Source organism: Salvelinus fontinalis, chromosome 11 (assembly GCF_029448725.1).
Source record: "Salvelinus fontinalis isolate EN_2023a chromosome 11, ASM2944872v1, whole genome shotgun sequence".
In the NCBI taxonomy this organism is placed as follows: domain Eukaryota; kingdom Metazoa; phylum Chordata; class Actinopteri; order Salmoniformes; family Salmonidae; genus Salvelinus; species Salvelinus fontinalis.
The window spans coordinates 20,379,985-20,407,150 of NC_074675.1; the positions used below are offsets into that span (position 1 = coordinate 20,379,985).

The 27,166-nt window shown below is 42.6% G+C and overlaps 1 protein-coding gene across 8 annotated transcripts in view; it reads left to right on the forward strand.

Moving 5' to 3' along the window:
* The window catches only part of LOC129865261 (lysine-specific demethylase 5A-like), a 53,394-nt gene extending 36,813 nt beyond the window's left edge, over positions 1-16,581 (forward strand). For 6 of the 8 annotated variants that reach the window (XM_055937890.1, XM_055937891.1, XM_055937892.1 and 3 more), the window contains 11 exons: positions 10-186; positions 320-498; positions 4,387-4,543; positions 6,710-6,889; positions 7,199-7,762; positions 10,071-10,229; positions 10,539-10,667; positions 11,140-11,284; positions 11,545-11,765; positions 13,150-13,605; positions 14,760-16,581. In XM_055937890.1, coding sequence (XP_055793865.1) covers positions 10-186; positions 320-498; positions 4,387-4,543; positions 6,710-6,889; positions 7,199-7,762; positions 10,071-10,229; positions 10,539-10,667; positions 11,140-11,284; positions 11,545-11,765; positions 13,150-13,605; positions 14,760-15,116 — 2,724 coding nt within the window. In that variant the 3' untranslated portion in view covers positions 15,117-16,581. The remainder of the gene's footprint in view (positions 1-9; positions 187-319; positions 499-4,386; positions 4,544-6,709; positions 6,890-7,198; positions 7,763-10,070; positions 10,230-10,538; positions 10,668-11,139; positions 11,285-11,544; positions 11,766-13,149; positions 13,606-14,759) is intronic. The other 2 variants (XM_055937894.1, XM_055937897.1) reach the window with 1 other exon arrangement.
* Positions 16,582-27,166: the final 10,585 nt, after the last annotated feature.

The window sequence follows — 27,166 nt, forward strand, 5'->3', positions numbered from 1 at the left end:
CCTCCACAGGAGTTACTAGAGAACGTGGAGGACTTCCATGAGAGAGCCCAGGTAGCCCTGGCTGACGAGCTGCCTGACTCCTCCAAGCTGCAGGCCCTGCTAGACCTGGGTGGAGGTCTGGATGTGGAACTACCTGAGCTTCCCAGGCTCAAACAGGAGCTGCAGCAGGCCCGCTGGCTGGATGAGGTGATGACTGATGATATTATTGTACATTAGCGTAATGTTTTACCTCAGTTTGTTTGTGCTGTCTTCAGCAGTCTAAAATGTATGTTTTATGGGAGAGGAAAAATATTTTATTCAAACATTTTGTTATCATTAGGTGCGTGTGACGCTGGCAGAGCCCCACCGGGTGACCCTGGAGCTGATGAAGCGGCTGATAGACTCTGGGGTGGGGCTGGCACCACACCATGCTGTGGAGAAGGCCATGGCTGAGTTGCAGGAGATACTCACTGTGTCAGAGAGATGGGAGGACAAGGCCCGTGCATGCCTACAGGCCAGGTAATGATGAAGATACACATTACACACATATGGAACAGTTCTCTCATCTGCCTACAGGCCAGGTAAATGAGAATATGACAATGCTTTTCTTAAGTCACCTTAAATCAAATTTTATTGGTCACATACACATAGTTAGCAGATGTTATTGCGATTGAAGGGAAATGCTTATGCTTCTAGATCTGACAGTGCAGCAGTATATAACAGGTAATATCTAACAGTTCCACAACAAAACCTAATGCACACAATCTATTAAAGGAATGGGTTGAGAATATTTATAAGTATATAATATATGGATAAGCAGTGACAGAGCGGCTAAGATATAATAGAAAATAAAGAATAGATAGTGAAGGATACAGTATATACACTACCGTTCAAAAGTTTGGGTTCACTTAGAAATGTCCTTGTTTTCCATGAAAACATACATGAAATGAGTTGCAAAATGAATAGGAAATATAGTCAAAACGTTGACAAGGTTATAAATAATGATTTTGAATTGAAATAATAGTGGCCTTCAAACTTTGCTTTCGTCAAAGAATCCTCCGTTTGCAGGAATTACAGCCTTGCAGACCTTTGGCATTCTACTTGTCAATTTGTTGTGGTAATCTGAAGAGATTTCACCCCATGCTTCCTGAAGCACCTCCCACAAGTTGGATTAGCTTGATGGGCACTGCTTACGTACCATACGGTCAAGCTGCTCCCACAACAGCTCAATAGGGTTGAGATCCGGTGACTGTTCTGACCACTCCATAATAGACAGAATGTTAACTCGAAATGACACAACGACAAGGTTCCATTTTAACAAAGTTTATTATACTATATGAACACACTACAAGGTAGTCATTTCACTCAAGGCTAGGTCCATCAATGACTAGACTTCCTGCGCATGCGCACTCTTGACTGAGTGATAGCCGCGTAATAACATAAATATAGGGATACTTAAAACATGAACTTAACAATAATACCAGCTGACTGCGACTGCTTCTTCCCTAAATAGTTATTTTGTAGTTTGTAGTTGTTGTCCTGTTGTAGAGGAAATAGGCTCCAATTAAGCACCGTCCACAGGGTATGGCATGTCGTTGCAAAATGGAGTGATGGCCTTCCTTATTCAAGATCCCTTTTACCCTGTACAAATCTCCCACTTTACCAGCACCAAAGCACCCCCAGACATCACATTGCCTCCACCATGCTTGACAGATGGCGTCAAGCACTCCTCTAGCATCTTTTCATGTTCTACTTTGTGATCCAAACACCTCAACTTAGATTCGTCAGAGCATGCCACTTTTTTCCTATCTTCCTCTGTCCAGTGTCTGTGTTATTTTGCCCATCTTAGTCTTTTCTTTTTATTGGCCAGTCTGAGATATGGCTTTTTCTTTGCAACTCTGCCTAGAAGGCCAGCATCCCGGAGTCGCCTCTTTACTGTTGACATTGAGACTGGTGTTTTGCGGGAACTATTTAATGAAGCTGCCAGTTGAGGACTTGTGAGCCGTCTGTTTCTCAAACGAGACACTCTAAAGTACTTGTCCTCTTGCTCAGTTGTGCACCGGGCCTCACACTCTTTCTATTCTGTTTAGACACAGTTTGCGCTGTTCTGTGAAGGGAGTAGTACACAGCGTTGTACTAGATTTTCAGTTTCTTGGCGATTTCTCGCATGGAAAAGCCTTCGTTTCTCAGAACAAGAATAGACTGATGAGTTTCAGAAGAATGTTCTTTGTTTCTGTGCATTTTGAGCCTGTAATCGAAGCCCCAAACGCTGATGCTCCAGATACTCAACTAGTCTAAAGGCCAGTTTTATTTCTTCTTTAATCAGGACAACAGTTTTCAGCTGTGCTAACATAATTGCAAAAGGGTTTTCTAATGATCAATTAGTCTTTTAAAATGATAAACTTGAATTAGCTAACACAACATGCCATTGGAACACGAGTGATGGTTGCTGATAATGGGCCTCTTTACGCCTATGTAGATATTCCATAAAAAGTCTGTTTCCAGCTACAATAGTCATTTACAACATTAACAATGTCTACACTGTGTTTCTGATCAATTTGATATTTTAATGGACAAAAAATATGTGCTTTTCTTTCAAAAACACAGACATTTGTTGTGACCCCAAACTTTTGAACAGTAGTGTACATATGAGATGAGTAATGTGAGATAAGTAATATGTACATTCTTAAAATGGCATTATTAAAGTGACTTTTGCTCCATTTATTAAAGTGGCCAATGATATTAAGTCTGTAGGGTGGCGGCCGCCTCTGTGCTATGTCTGGCTGTTTAACAATCTGATGGCCTTGATTGAAAAACAGCTTCTATTGCTCTGTCCCAGCTTTGATGCACCGGTACTGACCTTGCCTTCTGGATGGAAGCGGGGTGAACAGGTAGTGGCTCGGGTGGTTATTGTCCTTGATAATCTTTTTACCTTCCGGTGACATGTGTTGTAGGTGTCCGGGAGGGCAGGTAGTTTGTGGGTGATGCAGTTGTGGGCGATGCAGTTGCCGTACCAGGCTGTGATACAGCCCGACAGGACGCTCTCGATTGTGCATCTGTAAAAGTTTGTCAGGGTTTTGGGTGACAAGCCAAATTTTTTTCAGCCTCTTGAGGTTGAAGAGGCGCTGTTGCACCTTCTTCACCACACTGACTGTGTGCGTGGACCATTTCAGTTTATCTGTGATGTGTACCCTGAGGAACTTAAAACTGTCCTCCTTCTCTACTACTGTCCCGTCGATGTGGATAGGGGGGATGCTCCCTCTGCTGTTTCCTGAAGTCCACAATCATCTCTTGTTTTGCTGACATTTGAGTGAGAGGTTATTTTCCTCACACCGCACTCCAAGTTCCCTCATCACCTCCCTGTAGGCTGTCTCGTTGCTGTTGGTATTCAAGTCTACCACTGTAGAGTCGTCTGCAAACTTGATGATTCAGTTGGAGGCATGCTTCGCCACGCAGTCGTGGGTGAACAGGGAGTACAGGAGAGGGCTGAGAACACACACTTGTGGTGCCCCAGTGTTGAGGATCAGCGGAGTGGAGATGTTGTTTCCTACCTTCACCACCTGGGGGCGGACTACCAGGAAGTCCAGGACCCAGTTGCACAGGGCGGGGTCGAGACCCAGGTTCTCGAGCTTAATGATGAGTTTGGAGGGTACTATGGTGTTAAATGCTGAGCTGTAGTCGATGAACAGCATTCTCCCATAGGTATTCCTCTTGTCCAGGTGGGATAGGGCAGTGTTGAGTGTGATGGCGATTGCATTCTCTGGCGACCTATTGGGTCGCTAATCAAATTGTAGTAGGGTGACAGGTAGGGTGGAGGTGATTTGATCCTTGACTAGTCTCTCAAAGCACTTCATGATGACAGAAGTGAGTGCTACGGGGCGATAGTCATTTAGTTCACTTGTGGGGACAGCAGACTGGTTCGCATGTGGGGACAGCAGACTGGTCTGCGCATGCTCTGAGGATGCGGCTAGGGATGTCGTCTGGGCCGGCAGCCTTGCAAGGGTTAATGTTTAAATGTTTTACTCACGTCGGGAGTGCCCACAGTCGTTGGTAGCGGGCCGTGTCGGTGGCACTGTATTGTCTTCATAGCGTGCAACGAAGTTGTTTAATTTGTCTGGAAGCAAGACGTCGATGTTCTCGACGGGGCTTGTTTTTTTTTTGCATATACCTATAGCTTTGGTGTCATATGCTTGGGTCGTGTTCAATAGGGTACACCTTAGCAAAAATGTATGGCAAATCGGTCTTCTTACTGGACAAGTTCAGGTAGTACCACTCGGTTTCAAAAGGATTTATCCCTTCTGAACGTGACCCAATTCCTGTTTAGCATATTGCATCAAAGGATGCCTGTAACTGTGAGATGATGAATTTCTCTAAATACATTATTTCTTGTCTCTTTCCCTTCCCCAGGCCTCGGCACAGCATGCTAACCCTGGAGAGCATCATGATAGAGGCCAGGAACATACCGGCCTACCTGCCCAACGTCCTGGCCCTCCGAGAGGCTCTGCACAAGGCCAAGGAGTGGAGTGCCAAGGTGGATGCCGTTCAGGTAGTGTCGCGTCGCACGGTAATTACTAAGTATAGATTCAATTTGTGATGTATATAGATGTAGCTACAGGATAGATGGGCATCTCTCAATATTTGTCTTTGATGTCCTCGGCTCTGATTATACGCAACGGAATGGCCTGATCATTTGTTAGAAGCTTAAATTAGCTATGTTTCCATCAATTTGTCGAAAGATTTTCAAGCGGGGGCATCCCCAGTGGCACTGCAGTCTAACTACAGCCCCGGGTTCGATCCTAGGCTGTGTCACAGCTGGCCGTGACCGGGAGAACCATGAGGCGGCACACAATTGGCCCAGTGTCGTCGGGTTTAGGGGAGGGTTTGGCAGGCCGGGATTTCCTTGTCCCGTCACGCTCTAATGACTGGCTTTGGTCGCCAGCTGTACGAAGTCCGTACGGGAGTTGCAGCGATGAGAAAAGACTGTAACTACCAATTGGATATCACGGAATTGGGGGATGATGACTAATATTCTAATATTGTAACACCAAAAATATGCACATTTTACCAGCAAAGGTCTGTTTCCAGCAAACTGGCTTCTTGGGAGTCAAAAGCTGTGCTTAATGACGTAGTGCAAATAAAAAGCACAACTTTTCATTTACAGTCGAAGTCGGAAGTTTACATACACCTTAGCCAAAAACATATAAACTCCGTTTTTCACAATTCCTAACATTTAATCCTAGTAAAAATTCTTCCTTGCTGAGCGGCCTTTCAGGTTATGTCGATATAGGACTAATTTTACTGTGGATATAGATACGTTTGTACCTGTTTCCTCCAGCATCTTCACAAGGTCCTTTGCTATTGTTCTGGGATTGATTTGCACTTTTCGCACCAAGGTACGTTCATCTCTAGGAGACAAAACGCGTCTCCTTCCTGAGCGGTATGACGGCTGCGTGGTCCCATGGGGTTTACACTTCCGTACTATTGTTTGTAAAGATGAACGTGGTACCTTCAGGTGTTTGGAATTTGCTCCCAAGGATGAACCAGACTTGTGGAGGTCTACAATGTTTTTTCTTAGGTCTTGGCTGATTTCTTTTGATTTTCCCATGATGTCAAGCAAAGAGGCACTGAGTTTGAAGGCAGGCCTTGAAATACATCCACAGGTACACCTCAAATTGACTCAAATTATGTCAATTAGCCTATCAAAATCCATGACATAATTTTCGGGAATTTTTTAAGATGTTTAAAGGCACAGTCATCTTAGTGTATGTTAACTTCTGACCCACTGGAATTGTGATACAGTGAAATAATCTGTCTGTAAACAATTGTTGGAAAAATAGATGTCCTAACCGACTTGCCAAAACTATAGTTTGTTAACAAGAAATTAGTGGAGTGGTTGAAAAACGAGTTTTAATGAATCCAACCTAACCGTATGTAAACTTCCGACTTCAACTGTACCTAATAAAAAACAGACGTGCGATGTGTTTCCATCCCAATTTTTAACTCTGTCCATGGTTTTGCCACAAAGTCTGAGAGAAACAGCAAATGTGTTTATCTGTTTTTTGGCACGTGCTGTCTTGCCAACAGCTCGCAGATACAGAGCAGAGGGTAGGCTTTATGATGAGTTTATGGATAAGAGCGAGATCATTTTTATTTATTGACAGCCAAGTACAGATCATGCCACCAGCATAAAATTAAGACTCAATATTTATTGGAAAGAAGCATCAAGCTCATCACTGTGCACTTTCACCACCCTCTGAAGTTCGTAATTTATTTAATCTGTAGAATAATAAACTGTGCAGTCTGCATGCTTTTCCAAGTCATAGTGGGTGGACCACACAACCGTATTATTTATTGTGACACCGTTTCGGCTGCATTTGTCCCATTTATCTATTTTACCAACAAAACAATTATCCCGTCTAGTGTATTTTTGTTCTGTCGACATTTGGAAAGTTTACAGCCAATTATACTGTTTCCATCAGGCCTGTCTTGAGTTTTTTTTTTAATTATTATTTTTTTTTTTATCCGACCGGAAATTGACTTGCATATAAATAGTTGGTTGGGAACATGGTTATTTTTACTAGATAAGTTTGTCATTTATCTTGTTGTCAGAATATGAATGATACATGTGAATGGAAAGGGTTATACTGTGCGACGCATTACTTAATATTTTTTTTTTTTTATAATGATTAATTTCCCTGTATGTTTCCCCCGTATGTCTCACTCCCTTCAGTGTGGCAGTAACTATGCATACCTGGAGCAGCTGGAGAGCCTGCTGGCGAGGGGTCGCTCCATCCCCGTCCGGCTGGACCCCCTGCCCCAGGTCGAATCCCAGGTGGCCTCAGCCCGCGCCTGGAGGGAGAGGACCGCACGCACCTTCCTCAAGAAGAACTCCACCTACACCCTGTTACAGGTAAGACATAATACCCTGGGTTGGGCTGTACCTAGGCATTGGGAAATCATGGATGAGTATGTCGCTGTGATGGTGGTTTGAAAGATTTTTCTAACCAAGCAGCCCTTTTCAGACTATGCTGACCCCAGAGTGGAATATGATATATTTGCGTAAGCTATGTAGAATGGTGGTCCACCAACTTCTGCACCATACGCAGATTGTTGTGAATTCCATCTGTATACTGTAGGTAGAATAGGACCAATATTATCATAGGACTAGTAGTTAGATAGCATGTGTGCTAATCTCTATTCTCTGTGTGTTGTCTCTTAGGTCCTTAGTCCGCGTGTGGATATTGGTATCTACGGCAACAGCAAGAGCAAACGCAAACGAGTCAAGGAGCTCCTTGAGAAGGAGAGAGGTCTAGACCTGGAGGGTCTCAGCGACCTTGACGAGAGTTATGAAGATGCCTGTGACCCGGCCATCGTCGTAGCGGCATTCAAATCCAAGGAGCAGAAAGAAGTTGAGGCCATCCACTCCCTCCGAGCTGCCAACCTGGCTAAGATGGCCATGTCTGACCGCATTGAGGAGGTCAAGTTCTGTCTGTGTCGTAAGACTGCCAGCGGGTTTATGCTGCAGTGTGAACTGTGCAAGGACTGGTTCCATGGAGCCTGCGTGCCGTTACCGAAAGCGGGCTCGCAGAAGAAGCTCATGGGCTCGGCCGGGTGCCAAAGCAACAGCAAGGAGGCCAAATTCCTGTGCCCGTTATGCCAGAGGTCACGTCGCCCGCGTCTGGAGACCATCCTGTCTCTCCTGGTGTCCCTCCAGAAGCTGCCGGTGCGTCTGCCTGAGGGGGAGGCCCTACAGTGCCTGACGGAGAGGGCCATGGGCTGGCAGGTAGGCAGTTGTGGAAAAAGTACTCAGTTGTTATACTTGAGTAAAAGTAAAGATGCCTTAATGGAAAATGACTCAAGTAAAAGTGAGTCACCCAGTAAAATACTACTTGAGTAAAAGTCGAAAAGTATTTGATTTGACATATACTTAAGTATCAAAAGTATATTTTAATTGCTAAAATATACACTACTGGTCAAAAGTTTTAGAACACCTGCTCATTCAAGGATTTTTATTTTTACTATTTTCTGCATTGTAGAATAATAGTGAAGACATCAAAACTGAAATAACACATATGGAATCATGTAGTAACCAAAGAAGTGTTAAACAAATCAAAATATATTTGAGATTCTTTAAAGTAGCCTCCCTTTGCCTTGATGACAGCTTTGCACACTCTTGGCATTCTCTCAACCAGCTTCATGAGGTAGTCACCTGGAATGCATTTCAATTAACAGGTGTGCCTTAAGTTAATTTGTGGAATTTCTTTCCTTAATGCGTTTGAGCCAGTCAGTTGTGTTGTGACAAGGTAGGGGGGTATACAGAAAATGGCTCTATTTGGTTAAAGACAAAATCCGTATGGCAAGAACAGCTCAAATAAGCAAAGAGAAATGACAGTCCATTACTTGAAGACAAGAATGTCAGTCCATGTGGAAAATTTCAAGAACTTTGTAAGTTTCTTCAAGTGCAGTTGCAAAAACCATCAAGCACTATGATGAAACTGGCTCTCATGAGGACCGCCACAGGAATGAAAGACCTTTGCTGCAGAGGACAAGTTCATTAGAGTTACCAGCCTCAGAAATTGCAGCCCAAATAAATGCTTCAGAATTCAAGTAACAGACACATCTACTGTTCAGAGGAGACTGTGAATCAGGCCTTCGTGGTTGAATTGCTGCAATAAAAGCACTACTAAAGGACACCAATAAGAAGAGACTTGCTTGCGGCAAGAAACACAAGCAATGGACAATCGACCAGTGGAAATATGTCCTTTGGTCTGGAGTCCAAATTGGAGATTTTTGAATCCAACCGCCGTGTCTTTGTGAGACGCGATGTGGGTGAAAGGATGATCTCTGAATGTGTATTTCCCACGTGAAGCATTTAGGAGGTGTTATGGTGTGGGGGTGCTTTGCTGGTAACACTGTCAGTGATTTATTTAGAATTCAAGGCACACTTAACCAGCATGGCTACCACAGCGTTCTGCAGCGATACGCCATCCAATCTGGTTTGCGCTTAGTGGGACTGTCATTTATTTTTCAATGACCCAACACACTTCCAGGCTGTTTAAAGGCTATTTGACCAAGAAGGAGCGTGATGGAGTGCTTCATCAGATGACCTGTCCTCCACAATCACCTGACATCAACCCAATTGAGATGGTTTGGGATGAGTTGGACCGCAGAGTGAAGGAAAAGCAACCAACAAGTGCTCAGCATATGTGGGAACTCCTTCAAGACTGTTGGAAAATAATTTCAGTTGAAGCTGGTTGAGGGAATGCCAAGAGTGTGCAAAGCTGTCATCAAGGCAAAGTGTGGCTATTTGAAGAATCTCAAATATATTTTGATTTGTTTAATACTTTTTTAGGTACTACATGATTTCATAGTTTTGATGTCTTCACTATTATTGTACAATGTAGAAAATATCATTTAAAAAAAAATAAAATAAAATGAGTAGGCGTTCTAAAACTTTTGACCGGTAGTGTACTTATTAAGTATCAAAAGTAAAAATTATTTCACTTTCCTTATATTAAGCAAACCAGACGGCACCATTTTCTTTTCTTTTTTTTGGTGTTATTTACCGATAACCAGGAGCAAACTCCTACTCATTTACAACAAAGCATTTGTTTTTAGTGAGACTGCCAGATCAGAGGCAGTAGGGATGACAAGGGATGTTCTCTTGATAAGTGTGTGAATTGGACAAATTTCCTGTCCTACTAATCATTCAACATGAAACAAGTACTTTTGGGTGTCAGGAAAATATATGGAGTAAAAAGTGCATTATTTGCTTTAGTAATGTAGTGAAGTAAAAGTTTTCCAAAATATAATTTGTAAAGTACAGATACCCCAAACAACTAAAGTGTACTTTAAAGTATTTTTACGTAAGTACTCTGCACCACTGTAGGAAGAGATGTGTTCAACACAAGTTTTCAGAATCAATTGTTTGATGGTTGCTAGGTTCGATAAATCAAATTTTGCAAAACATTGTAAGAAGTGTATGTGCAAGGGTGAAAAGCCACATATTCTGAGTCAAACAAAAATCTTGTTTATTTAAACTCCTCTATTCATTAATGGAATTGATTAATCGAACTCCTCTCTACTTGCAGGACCGCGCCAGGCAGGCCCTGGCTACAAACGAGCTGTCCTCGGCCCTGGCCAAGCTGTCGGTGCTCAGTCAGAGGATGGTAGAACAGGCTGCCCGGGAGAAGACCGAGAAAATCATCAACGCCGAGCTGCAGAAGGCTGCCGCAAACCCTGACCTGCAGGTAAGAGATTACTGCTGCCATATGCTACTAAGAGCCATGTATAAAGAGAGTTTGTAGGCGCTAACATGGCGTCCAGTGTAAAAGTTGGATGTTATCGCTCTATATGGCTCTCGTGGCCATTCATTCCTCTAAACAAGATGCTCAGGGATAAGGTAAGTCATGAGATGAACAGACTGAAGTGGTTTTTCCAGGTCCTCTCCTTATTTGTTCAGTGCATTAGAGAGCGAAAAACAGAGATTGGTTCCAAGGTAGTATTATTACTACTGATGAGAAGTAACAGAATGACTGTGACGTCTGTTCTCTCCATAGGGTCACATCCAGACGTTCCAGCAGGCAGGGTTCAGCAGGGCAGCGTCGCCACGCCAGTCTGTCGACTACGATGACGAGGAGACGGACTCTGACGAGGACATCAGGGAAACATATGGCTACGACATGAAGGTACTGTGGTGTGGCCTGTTAACTCGAAATGACACAACGACAAGGTTCCAGTTTAACAACGTTTACTTAACCATATTAGCACACTACATGGTCGCCATTGCACTCAGGCCAGGTTCATCACCACCGAGACTCCTGCGCAGGCGCACTAATAACAGAGTGATAGCCTGTAATAACAGAAATATAGGGATACTTCAAACATGGCCAAGGAGAGTTCTCAAGCATCCAAGTTTTTTTTTAAATATCAAAAATACCTGTTGAATCAATTAAAATAAAACCAAATACTACTGTATAGCTGCTAGTATTCTATAGGCAATGTTTCAGCGGGAGTGGTAACAAAGCCAGTAAAACATTGCTATTCAATTTATCTCATGCAAAGACACAGCACTTAGCAAATCCTGCTTTTCTAGCATTGTGTCCTCACCTGCCCCACTTTCTCGCTGTCACTCGCGCTCTGTGTGTGTGTGTGTGTCAGGACCCAGGCGAAGTGAAGCCGTACCTGTTTTGTGATGAGGAGATCCCTGTCAAGTCAGAGGAAGTAGTCAGTCACATGTGGCCCACCACACCCTCTTTCTGCGCTGAACACGCCTACTCCTCTGCATCCAAGTCCTGCCCTCAGAGTAAGACATGGCATTATAATCTATGGCTACACAAACTCTCTCTCCCATGTTATACTTAAAAATAGTAACTTATAAATGTGTCACTTTATGTTCTGGAGTATTGTTTCCTTTCCTTATGTGTATTGTCTTTGGAACCTTATTTAGAAATGAGAATCTCAAATTACTTATCCTTACATTAAACTATACATGTAGATATTGAGAGGGTAAATGTGTGTTTTCATTGGTTGATTGATGAATCCTTCTCCCCCTCTAACCTCCAGACCAGAGCACCCCCAGGAAGCAGCCCAGGAAGACGCCCCTGGTGCCTCGATCCCTGGAGCCCCCTGTGCTGGAGCTGTCCCCTCCGGCCAAGGCCCAGTTGGAGGAGCTGATGATGGTGGGGGACCTGCTGGAGGTATCCCTGGACGAGACCCAGCACATCTGGAGGATCCTGGAGGCCACACACCCTCCCTCTGAGGAGAGGTTCCTACAGGTCATGGAGGTAGGAGAGAGGCATTGGTTTATACACTTATTTTTATACTGAACAAAAATATAAATGCAACATGTAAAATGTGGCATATCAAGTAGCTGATTTAAAAAGCATGATCATTACACAGGTGCACCTAGTGCTGGGGACAATAAAAGGCCAGTATAATGTGCAGTTTTGTCACAACACAATGCCACAGATGTCTCAAGTTGGAGGGAGCGCGCAATTGGCATGATGTCTGCAGGACTGTCCACCAGAGCTGTGCCAGATAATTTAATGTTAATTTCTTTACCACAACCAAAGAATTTCTGCACAAACTGTCAGAAACCGTCTCAGGGAAGCTCATCTGCATGCTTGTCGTCCTCACAAGGGTCTTGAGTTGACTGCAGTTTGGCGTCATAACCAACTTCAGTGGGCAAATGCTCACCTTCGAATTCCACTGGCATGCTGGAGAAGTGTGCTTTTCGCTGATGGGGCAGATGACAATATGGTGTTGTGTGGGTGAGCGGTTAGCTGATGTGAACAGAGTGCCCCATAGTGGCGATGGGGTTATGGTATGGGCAGGCATAACCTACGGACAATGAACACAATTGCATTTTATCAATGGCAATTTGAATGCACAGAGACACTGACGAGATCCTTAGGCCCATTGTCGTACAATTCATCCACCATCATCACCTCATGTTTCAGCATGATAATGCACAGCCCCATGTTTTAAGGATCTGTCCACATCCTAGAAGCTGAAAACGTCCCAGATCTTCCATGGCCTGCATACTCACCTGACATGTCTTCCATTGAGCATGTTTGGAATGCTCTGGATTGACGTATACGATTGCGTGTTCCAGTTCCCGCCAATATCCAGTGACTTTGCACAGCCATTGAAGATGAGTGGGACAACATTCCACAGGCCACCATCAACAGCCTGATCAACACTATGTGAAGGAGATGTCACGCTGCAAGCATGAGGCAAATGGTGGTCACACCAGACACTGACTGGTTTTCTGAATCACAACCCTATGCATATCTGTATTCCCAGTCATGTGAAATTTGTAGATTAAGGCCTAATTCATTCATTTCAATTGACTGATTTCCTTATATGAATTAACTCAGTAAAATCTTTGAAATTTTTGCATGTAGCATTTTATATTTTTGTTCATTGCATGTTATTTTATTTAACCAGGTTGACCCATTGAGGTCAAGGTAGACATGGCCAAGAGGGCAGCTCCAGTAAAGAATACAGTCACTGGCTGAAAACACATGTATGAACTGAACATGGGTGATACTAAGGCTGGTTTCCTGCATCCTGATTAAGTCTACTTAATGGACTTAAAAGCACTTTCAGTAGGGATTATTAATTGAGCAATTGTGTCCATCCCTCTTTACTGTCTTCCCTTCCCAGCATGAGGATTCTCAGTTTGAGAAGCCGATGAAGATCAAGATGAAGGACTCTGAGAAGAAGAGGAAGAGGAAGCTGGAGAGGGCGGAGCACCAGCTTCTCATGGCAGCTGTCTCGGGGGTCGGAGACATGATGCGGTCCCCCAAGTCCTCAAAGGATCCGAAACAGAGCCTCTTAGACCCGCTGGGGAAACCCAGGAAGAAAAAGCTGAAGCTGAACGCGGATAAGAACCGTGAACTGAAACAGCTGGCCAAGCGCCTGGCTAAAGAGGATAAGGAGAGGAAGAGGAAGGATAAAGCTGTGGTCAAGTCTGAGGCTGTCAGGGATGGGCTGGAGAAGAGGAAAGAGAAGAAGATCCTGGATATACCGTCGAAATACGACTGGTCCGGAGCTGAGGACTCCAATGATGAGAACGCTGTCTGTGCATCCAAGAACTGTATGAGACCCTGCAAGGACAAGGTGAGAGCGACACAAGAAGCATGTACACAGTTTGTGTGTGTGTCTGTGTGTGTGTATTTAGTCCAAAATCAACCCTCTCTCCAGTATACACTACTTGATGCACATTTCAAAATTACTGAAGGGGTGTAAGGAATATGGTCAGAACACCTAGGTGGGGCTATTATTGTGTCTATGGGTACAACCTCAGCGACGGGATTGATTCTGCCCTGGTATTCCAGACTGACTGATTGAGACCATTAATTTGCCAGCAGAGGGCAGTGCATCTTCTGTAGTTGTCATCAGACCTTGAATAAAAAGGAGAATTTTTGGATCAGGGGAGAGGGGCTCATTTGAGAGAGGATGTAGCGACTCAGAATCATTCTGACAGATGATTTCCTATCAATCATCTTCTGACAGATGATTGATAGGTGTAAGGGTTTATTGGTTAACGGTGCAACAGAGGTCAGTGAGAGCCTGAGATGGGTTCAGTGTGTGGCCTGAGAGGGTGGGCCATATCAAAAACACAAGTCAGGTTTTGACCCAAGTAAAAGTAGAGATGCGTAGGCAAAATGTCAATTTCTGGAGGTTAGAATACTTTCCTTTTAGGAGGTTTAATGATATTAGCTCTTCAAAACAAAAACTGAATGTCTCACTTTGTGTATTTTTTTGCTGAGTATGATGCAGAGCCAAGTATGCCGAGTTAATATTGAACACTGTGAAGCAAACATCTTTGGAAGTGAGAATCATGGAACAATTGAATATCAACAGCTGATAACAGCACTGGAACACCTTAGTTAAACAATGTATTAACAGGACAAAGCTATGTGCTGTTGGATGTGACTGTAAATTAAGTCAATGAGTAGCCTAACCACCCCCTCAGTCCTTCCCAGCCATGTGCTCTCAGAACACAACAGAGGCATGGGGATATCCTCCAGTTTAACAGAACTTGAAGGGGGACTGGATTGGATTAGGCTTAAATGTAACATAAATATCATGCTTATTATACATCAAATACGTAATGGTATATTCCTTTTAAAAACACAAACTATCTACAAGTATGACTCTTGTGAATCTGAAGGGCAATGACCTTTTCTGAGCATTAGCTGATGATATTATATCCTTATTTAAGCAGAAGGTGTGATCGCCTATATGTATATGTCTCTTCCCTCTGTCAGGTGGACTGGGTTCAGTGCGACGGCGGCTGTGACGAGTGGTTCCACCAGGTGTGTGTGGGTGTGACCTGCGAGATGGCCGAGAACGAGGACTACATCTGCATCGACTGCACCCGCAAGTCGTCTATCTTGAGTGGGGGTGTAGTTGGAAGTTTGGGCAGAAGCATGGGCATAGGAGGAGGAGGGGTGACAGCAGTGGTGAAGTTGGAGCGTGTTTGTGAGGAGCCGGTGGTGCTGGAAGCGCCAGTCTACAGCGGGCTGAGCCAGATCATTATGCCCCCCTCCCAGACCCAAATGATGCCCCCCTCTACCTCCCTCCCCCAGCAACAGCAGCAGCCGGACACTCGGGAGAGCAGCTAGCGCAGACCCAGGACAGAGACGTACATGCACAGTCGGCCACCACACACAAACCCATTCATCCGGTAAGCTCGCATCAGACCATTTGAGTCTGGAAGACCCTGACTTGTTCTGACTGACATATTTCCCTCTTGACTTAATGGTAGAGGAGCTTCAAATTAAGGGGTATCTTCAAGACTGGATGATGATACTCCCATGAGAATAATACTACAAAGAAATTAGACCATCAGCTCCTTTGAGGAGGAGAGAGATGTATTTTCTGAATCACAGACAAACTCCAGATGACCTTTTTCCCCGCTCTCCCTCTCTCCTCTTCTCTCTCCTCATGGGAACCAATTGTTGATGAGGATTTGTTTCTCTCTAATTCAGAACTGTTAAAGAAGGCCTTATAATCCAGAGAACACTGTGTGCACAGAGCGTTTTTTTCTGCACGACTTAGAATGACAATGTGCCGTTTTGTCTGTTTCTTGAGTTTTGGGTCTGTAATGTCCTCTACCCCCGTCTGAATTTTTTTTGGTGCCAATCTGCCTCAGTCCTACTACAGTCAAACTTCAGTACAGTCATTATGAAGCTGTGGAGGTGTAAAAAGGTGTCCCAAATGGCACCCTATTTTATGTAGTGCACCACATGGGATCTGGTCAAATGTAGTGCACTATAAAGGGAATAGGGTGCCATTTGGGATGCGATGTTACACCTCCACATATTCATGATAACTACTGAGTCGGCAGGTAGCCTAACTTTTTAAGTGTTGGGCCAGTAACCAAAAAGTCTCTGGTTCGAAACCCCCAGGCTGACTAGGTGAAAAATGTATTGATGTGCCCTTGATTAAGGTACTTAACCCTAATTGCTCCTGTATGTCGATCTGGATAAGAGCATCTGATAAATGACAAAAATATAAATGTGAAAATTTGGGATGCGCATTCAGTATCCTCTCATCTCGGTCTTTCTTCAAACAATAAATAACAGCTCCATGTAGTACTAGGAACAATGGTTGTATGTAGTGATACGTATTTATAATGTGTAAATAGGTTTTAAGCAATAAATTGATTGAATGTGGCTGTTTTTGTTTTCTTACCTTTAATAAACAATTCCTAGTCAAATGAGTAAGGAGCAGCATTTTTTGTTTTATTTTCAATACCATTTTATACTATTTCCTGTTTGAGATGATTTGATATGTAATTTAATGTCAATACCAATGTCTGGCATCAGATGTCTAAACTCCCAACTACCTTTTAGATAGATTTGAGTTTGGGGTGAGTTCCCATGTTTTTGACATGTTTTTGTCTCACGCCCAATCCCAGATCAATGTGTATCTCATACTGTACCCCCTATATATGTCTTAGTCTGTAGGAGTTGTCAGAGGAGAATGAAAGGTTCATTAAGAGTTTAAAAATCTAATATTGGCAATCAGTTGACTGTTTTACACTATCAAATCAATTTTCTTGAAACAATGCAACAACTTGTTACATTTTCTGTGTCTGCCCTCTCATTCATTGTTTTGGCTTGGTGATGTGTCTAATCATGCAAATATCTAATCGCAGGATTTAAATTCACATTAGTATTCTATTTGTACTTGTGAAGGTTTATTAATTGCATGTAATGTGATTCTGAACACCTATGTTTCAGCTACTGTATGTAGGGGAAACCACCAACCAATGGAAGCAATGCCAAGTAAAATCTAGTCCTGACCTTCGCTGCTTCCTCAGGTCCATTTGACCCACTCACCTCTTACAGAGACAAAAGCTAACCAGAGAGACAAACTGCAAACGGCAAGCACGAGACAGGACATAGGTGATTGCAGTTGGACACTGGATCATTAACCGAAACAAATTGTATAATTCATAATTCACCTCGTTCCGCTAGCGGAACCCCTCGCCAACATCCAATAAAATTGCAGGGCGCCAAATACAAAACAACAAAACTCATAAATCAAATTTCTCAAACGTACAAGTATTAGGCGCCATTTTAAAGATAACATTCTCGTTAATCCAGCCACAGTGTGATTTCAAATATGCTTTACAGCGAAAACTCCACAAACGATTGTTAGGTCACCACCAAGTCACAGATAAACCCAGCCATTTTTCCCGCCAAAGAGAGCAGTCACAAAAAGCACAAATAGAGATAAAATTAATCACTAACCTTAGATGATCTTCATCAGATGACACTCATAGGACTTCATGTTACACAATACATGTATGTTTTGTTCGGTAAAAATCTTATTTTACATTGGTGTGTTAGATTCAGTAGTTCCAAAACATGCAGTGATATTGCAGAGAGCCACATGAATTCACAGAAATACTCATAATAAATGTTGATGAAAATACAGCTATTATACATAAAACTTTAGATTCACTTCACTTCTTAATGCGACCGTTGTGTAAGATTTTAAAAAAACTTTATGGGAAAAAGCATAATCTGAGAACGGCGCTCAGATCCCAAACCAGACAGAAATATACGCCATGTTGGGTAGTCAACATTATTCATATATAAATATTCACTTACCTTTGATCTTCATCAGCATGCACTCCCAGGAATGTTCTAAAGACGGTTGACATCTAGTGGAAGCCTTAGGAAGTGAGAAATAACCCATATTCTACTGTGTATTCGATAGGGGTGAGTTCAAAAACTACAAACCTCAGATATCCCACTTCCTGTTTGGATTTTTTCTCAGGTTTTTGCCTGCCATATGAGTTCTTTTATATACACAGACATCATTCAAACAGTTAATATGTAATATTAATAATATGCATATATTAGCATCTGGGACTGAGTAGGAGGCAGTTCACTCTGGGCATGCTATTCATCCAAAAGTAAAAATGCTGCCCCCTATCCCAAACAAGTTAACTAATATTTGAATTCTAAGGTTAGAACATGGTACATCATGTCTTTCTAAGGCGTTTTGATTTTGTATCAAATAAGTTATAAGATGACTTCACCTCTGGGCATATTTTAATGACGTGAGATCTAAGGTTTAGTGTGGAATCGTCCTGGGCTGTTTCCCCAGATTGAGATTTTCAATGTAAACCATTTGTTAAGAACTAATCAATTCTGTAAGCATGCTGTCTCAGGGCTGTTGCCTTTCCCACCCATTCACGGTCAATGTCAGTACAGTATGTACATGACAATGGGACATGATTAATGCAAAATGTTAATCAATTTAAGGTAGGCCTGAAATTGAGTGTGTAAAGTTCTGCCTGTTTTTGAGTACATTAAGTTCTTCAGATGGCAGTTTGAGAGAGCCACAACCTTTTTTTTGAGGAGTCATTAGGCAAAAGATAATATGGTGCAGTATCAATGTACTTGGCATGTACTTACAAATCTAGAACCTGTTTTGCAAACGTGGCATGACATGGAGTGGAATAATAACTCAAACGAACGGGTACCCAGGCTACTTACAAGTTACTTTACATTTAAAATAAATACATGTGTATATGCATAACGTATTTGGTTCACTACATGTAGCTACTTGTCTTGAAAATAGCCAAACTGTTTTTATTGCTTGAAATAGTTAAAGCAGCCCTCTCAAATGTAAGAACAGCAACATGTTGAAGTTCCTGGGCCCTGTCCCTCAGCTCCAGTCAGAGGAGAAGAGGCGCCAATGCAGCAACAAACTAGAGTTCATCCCGTCTGTGATGGGATCCATCATCGGCCTGGGTAACATGTGGCACTTTCCTTACCTCTGCTACAAGAACGGAGGAGGTGAGTTCTAAGGATGGGACCAGAGTAGGTCACAGACGTTTTAATTTCCATCTGCTTCTAAAATAAGAGTTCATTTAGCAGTGAGAAGTTCCGGCTAGGTCAGTGACAGAACATGCATAAAAAAGGTTACCATGAGGCAGAAGTATCACAATAAATTTAAGTGAAAAACTTAAAGTAGACAGCCAATCTACATGCAAAAACAGGCAAATCTTTAAAATACACTAAAACCATTATTGAATGTGTACATAGTGGGGAGAACAAGTATTTGATACACTGCCGATTTTTGCAGGTTTTCCTACTTACAAAGCATGTAGAGGTCTGTAATTTTTATCATAGGTACACTTCAACTGTGAGAAATGGAATCTAAAACAAAAATCCAGAAAATCACATTGTATGATTTTTAAGTAATTCATTTACATTTTAATACATGACATAAGTATTTGATACATCAGAAAAGCAGAACTTAATATTTGGTACAGAAACCTTTGTTTGCAATTACAGAGATCACGTTTCCTGTAGTTCTTGACCAGGTTTGCACACACTGCAGCAGGGATTTTGGCCCACTCCTCCATACAGACCTTCTCCAGATCCTTTAGGTTTCGGGGCTGTCGCTGGGCAATACGGACTTTCAGCTCCCTCCAAAGATTTTCTATTGGGTTCAGGTCTGGAGACTGGCTAGGCCACTCCAGGACCTTGAGATGCTTCTTACGGCGCCACTCCTTAGTTGCCCTGGCTGTGTGTTTTTGGTCGTTGTCATGCTGGAAGACCCAGCCACGACCTATCTTCAATGCTCTTACTGAGGGAAGGAGGTTGTTGGCCAAGATCTCATGAAACATGGCCCCATCCATTCTCCCCTCAATACGGTGCAGTCATCCTGTCCCCTTTGCAGAAAATCATCCCCAAAGAATGATGTTTCCACCTCCATGCTTCACGGTTGGGATGGTGTTCTTGGGGTTGTACTCATCCTTCTTCTTCCTCCAAACACGGCGAGTGGAGTTTAGACCAAAAAGCTCTATTTTTGTCTCATCAGACCACATGACCTTCTCCCATTCCTCCTCTGGATCATCCAGATGGTCATTTGCAAACTTCAGATGGGCCTGGATATGCGCTGGCTTGAGCAGGGGGACCTTGCGTGCGCTGCAGGATTTTAATCCATGACGGCGTAGTGTGTTACTAATGGTTTTCTTTGAGACTGTGGTCCCAGCTCTCTTCAGGTCATTGACCAGGTCCTGCCGTGTAGTTCTGGGCTGATCACTCACCTTCCTCATGATCATTGATGCCCCACGAGGTGAGATCTTGCATGGAGCCCCAGACCGAGGGTGATTGAACTTCTTCCATTTTCGAATAATTGCGCCAACAGTTGTTGCCTTTTTACCAAGCTGCTTGCCTATTGTCCTGTAGCCCATCCCAGCCTTGTGCAGGTCTACAATTTTATCCCTGATGTTCTTACACAGCTCTCTGGTCTTGGCCATTATGGAGAGGTTGGAGTCTGTTTGATTGAGTGTGTGGACAGGTGTCTTTTTTACAGGTAACGAGTTCAAACAGGTGCAGTTAATACAGGTAATGAGTGGAGAACAGGTGGGCTTCTTAAAGAAAAACTAACAGGTCTGTGAGAGCCGGAATTCTTACTGGTTGTTAGGTGATCAAATACTTATGTCATGCAATAAAATGCAAATTAATTACTTAAAAATCATACAATGTGATTTTCTGGATTTGTTTTTTAGATTCCGTCTCTCACAGTTGAAGTGTACCTATGATAAAAATGACAAACCTCTACATGCTTTGTAAGTAGGAAAACATGCAAAATCGGCAGTGTATCAAATACTTGTTCTCCCCACTGTACGTACTGTTACATTTTTAATATTTTAGAAAATGGGAATGCCGTACTCTTTGGAACTTTTAATGTTCTGCTCTGAATTAGTTTGTGTCTAGTAGAAAAAGGCCTGCTGTCAAATACCTATATCGACATAACCTGAAAGGCCGCTCAGCAAGGAAGAAGCCACTGCTCCAAAACCGCCAAAAACAGCCAGACTACGGTTTGCAACTGCACATGGGGACAAAGATCGTACTTTTTGAAGAATTGTCCTCTGGTCTGATGAAACAAAAATAGAACTGTTTGGCCATAATGACCATCGTTATGTTTGGAGGAAAAAGGGGGATGCTTGCAAGCCGAAGAACACCATCCCAACCGTGAAGCACGGGGGTGGCAGCATCATGTTGTGGGGGTGCTTTGCAGCAGGAGAGACTGGTGCACTTCACAAAACAGATGGCATCATGAAGAGGAAAAATTTGTGGATATATTAAAACAACATCAAGACATCAGTCAGGAAGTTAAAGCTTGGTCGCAAATGGGTTTTCCAAATGGACAATGACCTCAAGCATACTTCAAAAGTTGTGGCAAAATGGCTTAAGGACAACAAAGTCAAGGTATTGGAGTGGCCATCACAAAGCCCTGACCTCAGTCCTATAGAAAATTTGTGGGCAGAACTGAAAAAGCGTGTGCGAGCAAGGAGGCCTACAAACCTGACTCACTTACACCAGCTCTGTCAGGAGGAATGGGCCAAAATTCACCCAAATTATTGTGGGAAGCTTGTGGAAGGCTACCTGAAACGTTTGACCCAAGTTAAACAATTTAAAGGCAATGCTACCAAATACTAATTGAGTGTACGTACCTTCTGACCCACTGGGCATGTGATGAAATAAATAAAAACTGAAATAAATCATTCTCTCTACTATTATTCTGACATTTCACTATGGGCCATCTTCTTTATCATGATCATCCTACTAGGGTTGGACAGTAAATTAAAGCATCTTAAGTTATTTACAATGTTTATGAACGTGCTGTCAAGCAAATGGTTGCGGTTAAGGATAGAATGGACCACTTCTGTACAATGAGAACTGAGGAGATCCAAGAGCACCACAATCTATGTAACCAAACATACCTAGCCTAACATGATATCAGCGATGCTCACTATTTGTTACCAAACATGCCTAGAACTGAGATTTGTTAAAATAACTGTCCCTTTCTCTCCAGTTTGTGTGTGTAGAGAGTGTTGGGTTTCATTTCCTTGTTCCTTGTCAGTCATTGGCTCATTGGTGAAATTAGCATCATGACAATATCTTTAATTAAATAATTCAAAAACTTTTTTTAATGCAATTGCAGACAGAACTTGCCAACAGAAACATAACACATGTTTCCGAGTAAATTCTGCAAAATATAAAAAGTCCCAAGTTATTTTATTAAATCCGAAGTCCAGCCCTTGTGATGTCACTGCATACGTCATTACCTTCTACTTATCAGACCAAGCCCGTGCATACACAGCTATATAAACTTGCAAGAGATACAATAGTTCCACTGTTTTCTAAGGCCTAGGCAATAAATGTCCACTCCCCAAAGTTGATTTATTGTGGAATGTCTGGCTAGTCTTATCTCCTACACTCCCCTGCAGAGTTCTGTCTCAGTCACACATTTCTCAGAGGGGTCTCTTTAGAAGAGGCAGAGAGACTAGAAAACAACTGTGGAACAATACGAAAGCTCTATAATGAATATATATATTGTTAATCTGTAGTCTAGGACCCTATAAATGGAAGGAGGGTGGGGTCTTATAACCCCTCCCCTTCTATTAATACAACATAAGCATAATCAATTATTATAATACATCAAACATTTGGTACAGCCCCTATCATGACCCCTAGGTGAACTCCTGACAAGAGCTTAAAAACCTCTCTTGGGTACGGGGCAGTATTTTGACATCTGGATGAAAAGCATGCCCAAAGTAAACTGCCTGTTACTCAGGCCCAGAAGCTAGGAAATGCATATAATTGGTAGATTTGGATAGAAAACTCTAAAGTTTCAAACTGTTAAAATAATGTCTGTGAGTATAACAGAACTGATATGGCAGGCGAAACCCAGAGGATAAACCCCCCCCAACAAAAGAATTCAGCCTATCTCTATTTTCAATGGCTATCACTTTTATTATGAGGCCAAGTCCTCCCAGATTGCAGTTCCTAGGGATTCCACTAGATGTCAACAGTCTTTAGGAAGAGTTTCAGGCTGGTTTTTGGAAAAATGACACAGACATTTTTGTTTTTCTAGGTGGCTCCCATTTTGGCTGTAGTGTTTCCAAGCGCATGGAAGAGAGCGCGTTCTTTGGTATTTTTCTCCGGTAAAGACAATAACGATTCTCCCTCTTAAATTGTATAGTTTATTTACGTATTAGGGTACCTAAGGTTTGATTGTAAACGTTGTTTGACTTGTTTGGTAAAGTTTATTAGTAACGTTTGGGATTCATTTTGTATGCATTTTGATGGAGGGAAACTTTGACTGAAGTGCGCCAGCTAAATTGAGTTTTTATGGATATAAAGAAGGACATTATCAAACAAAATGACCATTTGTGATGTAACTGGGACCTTTTGGAGTGCCAACAGAAGATCATCAAAGGTAAGGCATTTTTTATATCGCTATTTCTGACTTTCGTGTCACACCTGCCTGGTTGAAATATGTTTTTCATGTGTTTGTATGTGGGGCGCTGTCCTCAGATAATCGCATTGGTTTGCTTTCCCCGTCAAGGCTTTATGAAATCTGACACATCGGCTGGATTAACAAGAAGTTACATCAAAATAAAGCTTATTACACTTGTGATTTTATGAAAGTTAAATATTTATAATACTGTAGTTTGAATTTTGCTCTCTGCAATTTCACTGGAACCTTTCCTTCTCACCTGCCCATAAGAACACCAACGGCCATGGTGAACACGTATCCTGAGGTGTTCTGTCGTAAGAAACGCAGAGAGCTCTTTCTGGCTTTCATGGCCTTCATCTCCCTCCTCATGGGCCTGGTCATGCTGATGGAGGTACATCTGGCATCACATCTGGAATTTGGAATTAACCCTCATGGGTTAGTTAGGGGGGGTACACCTGCCTGGGGACTGGGTTGTGAATAAATCCTCAAGGGCTATTTCATTGTGTTCTTTAGCTGTAATATGCAGACAGACAAATTCTAACTTACCAGGTGGCTGGTCGAGATTGCGTTCAAAGCAAACAAAACAAATATAGATTAGTTTTATTAGCTAGGACATTTTCATTCTGTGGACAGAAACCACTTCAGAGTTGTTAACAGCCTCGTCACTGTGATTCAGGACAGCATAACACATTGTTGTTAACTACATGACCAAGTGGCGCAGCTGTCTAAGGCACTGCATCGCAGTGTTGAGGTGTCACAACTGTCTGGGTGTTTGATCCCAGGCTGCGTCACAGCCGGCCGTGACCGGGAGTCCCGTAGGGCGGCGCACAATTGTCCCAGCGGTCCGGTTTAGGGGAGGGTTTGGCCGGGGGGGCTTTCATTGACTCATCGAGCTCTAGCTCCTTGTGGCGGGCCGGGCGCCTGCAAGTTGACTTTGGTCGTCAGTTGAGCGGTGTTTCCTCCGACACATTGGTGCGGCTGGCTTCCGGGTTAAGTGAGCAGGTGTTAAGAAGCAACGCTGCTTAGCTGGTCATGTTTTGGAGGACGCATGTAACAAACTTTGCCTCTCCCTAGCCCATTGGGGAATTGCAGCGATGAGACAAGATCGTAACTACCAACTTGGATATCAAGAAACGGGGTGAAAAAAAACTATAACAAAAAAAAGTATGTGGACACCTGCTTGTCGAACATCTAATTCCAAAATCATGGGCATTAATATGGTCTTAGTCCTCCGCTCTTCAGAGGCTATCCACTAATGCTGGAACATTGCTGCGGGGACTTGCTTCCGTTCAGCGACATGAGCATTAGTTAAGTCGGTCACTGATGTTGGGCGATTAGGCCTGGCTCGCAGTCAGCATTCCAATTCATTCTGAAAGTGTTCGATGGGGTTGAGGTCAGGGATCTGTGCAGGCCAGTCAAGTTCTTCCACACCAATCTCAAGTGTTTTTTTGTGTTCTTGTCTCTCTTTAGGGTGGGGTGTAAGTGTTCCAGCTGATGGACTACTATGCTGCTAGTGGCATGTGTCTTTTCTTCATGGCCATCTTTGAGACGGTCTCCAATCCAATTCTACAACCAAAAAATCTGATGGAACCGTTCGAAAGATTGTTACACCATATCAAACCCCCAAAGACAGAACTGTCACTGGTTTATTCCAGAATACAGTGCATTCGGAAAGTATTCAGACCCCTTCACCTTTTCCACATTTTGTTACGTTAGTGCCTTATTCTAAAATGGATTAAATGTTTTTTTCCCCTCATCAATCTACAAACAATACCCCATAATGATAAAACAGGTTTTTAGAAATGTTTGCTAATTTCTAAAAACAAAACAAAAAAAAGAGACCTTATTTACATAAGTACATTGGGGCGGCAGTTAGCCTAGTGGTTAGAGTATTGGGCCAGTAACCGAAAGGTTGCTAGATCGAATCCCCGAGCTGACAAGGTACACATCTGTCGTTCTGCCCCTGAACAAGGCAGTTAACCAAGCCCGTCATTGTAAATAAGTATTTGTTCTTAATTAACTGACTTGCCTGGTTAAATAAAGGTTAAATAAAATAAAAATAATAAAGTATTCTGACACTTTGCTATGAGACTCGCAATTGAGCTCAGGTGGATCCATTGATCATCCTTGATATGTTTCTACAACTTGATTGGAGTCCACCTGTGGTCAATTCAATTGATTGGACATGATACACACCTGTCTATATAAGGTCCCACAGTTGACAGTGCAAGTCAGAGCAAAAACCTAGCCATGAGGTCGAAGGTATTGTCTTGATTTAGTATTGCCAGGCTAATCTCGGGAGTTGATAGGCTTGAAGTCATAAACAGTGCTGTGCATCCCAGCATTGCTAAGAGCTGCTGTTTGAATGAATGCTTACGAGCCTACCACCGCTCAGTCAGACTGCTCTATCAAATCATATACTTAATTATAATATAATAAACACACAGAAATACGAGCCTTTGGTCATTAATATGGTCAATTTCGAAAACAAAACGTTTATTCTTTCAGTGAAATACGGAACCGTTCCGTATTTTATCGAACGGGTGGCGACCCTAAGTCTAAATATTGCTGTTACATTGCACAACCTTCAATGTTATGTCATAATTATGTAAAATTCTGGCAAATTAATTATGGTCTTCACACAGTTGGCAACGAGCCAGGCGGCCCAAACTGTTGCATATACCCAGACTCTGTTTGCACTAAACGCAAGAGAAGTGAAACATTTTCCCTAGTTAATATTGCCTGCTAACATGAATTTATTTTAACTACATATGCAGGTTTAAGAAAATATACTTGTGTATTGATTTTAAGAAAGGCATTGATGTTCATGGTTAGGTACATTATTGCAACGATTATGCCTTTCGCGAATGCGCTTTTGTTAAATCATCAAGTTGAAGTAGGCTGAGATTCAATGATAAATTGACAGGCACCGCATTGATTATATGCAACGCAGAACAAGCTAGTTAATTAACCTAGTAATACAATCAACCATGTGTAGTTAACTAGTGATTATGTGGAGATTGATTGTTTTTTTATAAGTTAAGTTTAATGCTAGCTAGCAACTTAGTTTGGCTCCCTGCAGCCACAAGGTCATTTTGAGGCTGCACTCGCTTAACAGGTGGTCAGCCTGCCACGCAGTCTCCTTGTGGATTGCAATGTAATGGGTCATAATCGGCATCCAAAAAGGCAGATTATCAATTGTTATGAAAACTTGAAATCTGCCCTAATTAATCAGTCGTCCTCTAGTCTGAATACTTTCTGAATGCACTGTATATTCCTTACCGTTTGATAGTACTGTTCAGAGACTGCTTCATAGTCTCAATTGTTGACCTTCATGTCCACAGCTCTTGTTATGATCAAACCCAGCATGGTTAGCCTGTCTCTCTGTTGTATGTTGTTCCAGTTGTCGACCACTTCTATGACAACATCGAAGACATGATTGGCTACCATCCAGTACCTTACATTAAATACTGCTGGCTGTATGTCACCCCAGCCACATGCATGGTGAGTGATCTACAAACCCATTTAAAATATTGTATACAGTATAAAATGCCATTAGTTATGGTAAGGGAAAGGATTTTTTGTCCTGGGCCCTAGACAGATCCCAAACACCAGTTACAGTTGTAAACATTGACGGCCCCAGTCAAGGCCCACTAACTCAAATACTTGTTTTTTTCTCTCGGCCACCTTGGCGTTATCCCTCATCAAGTACATCCCTCTGAAGTACAACAATGAGTATGTGTACCCCTGGTGGGGCTATGTGCTAGGCTGGCTCCTGGCTTTTGCCTCCATGGTCTGCATCCCACTCTGGATTATCAACAAACTCTCCACCACAGAAGGAACGTTCAGAGAGGTGAATTTAGGTTCCTTTACTTACCTGAACATTTCCTCT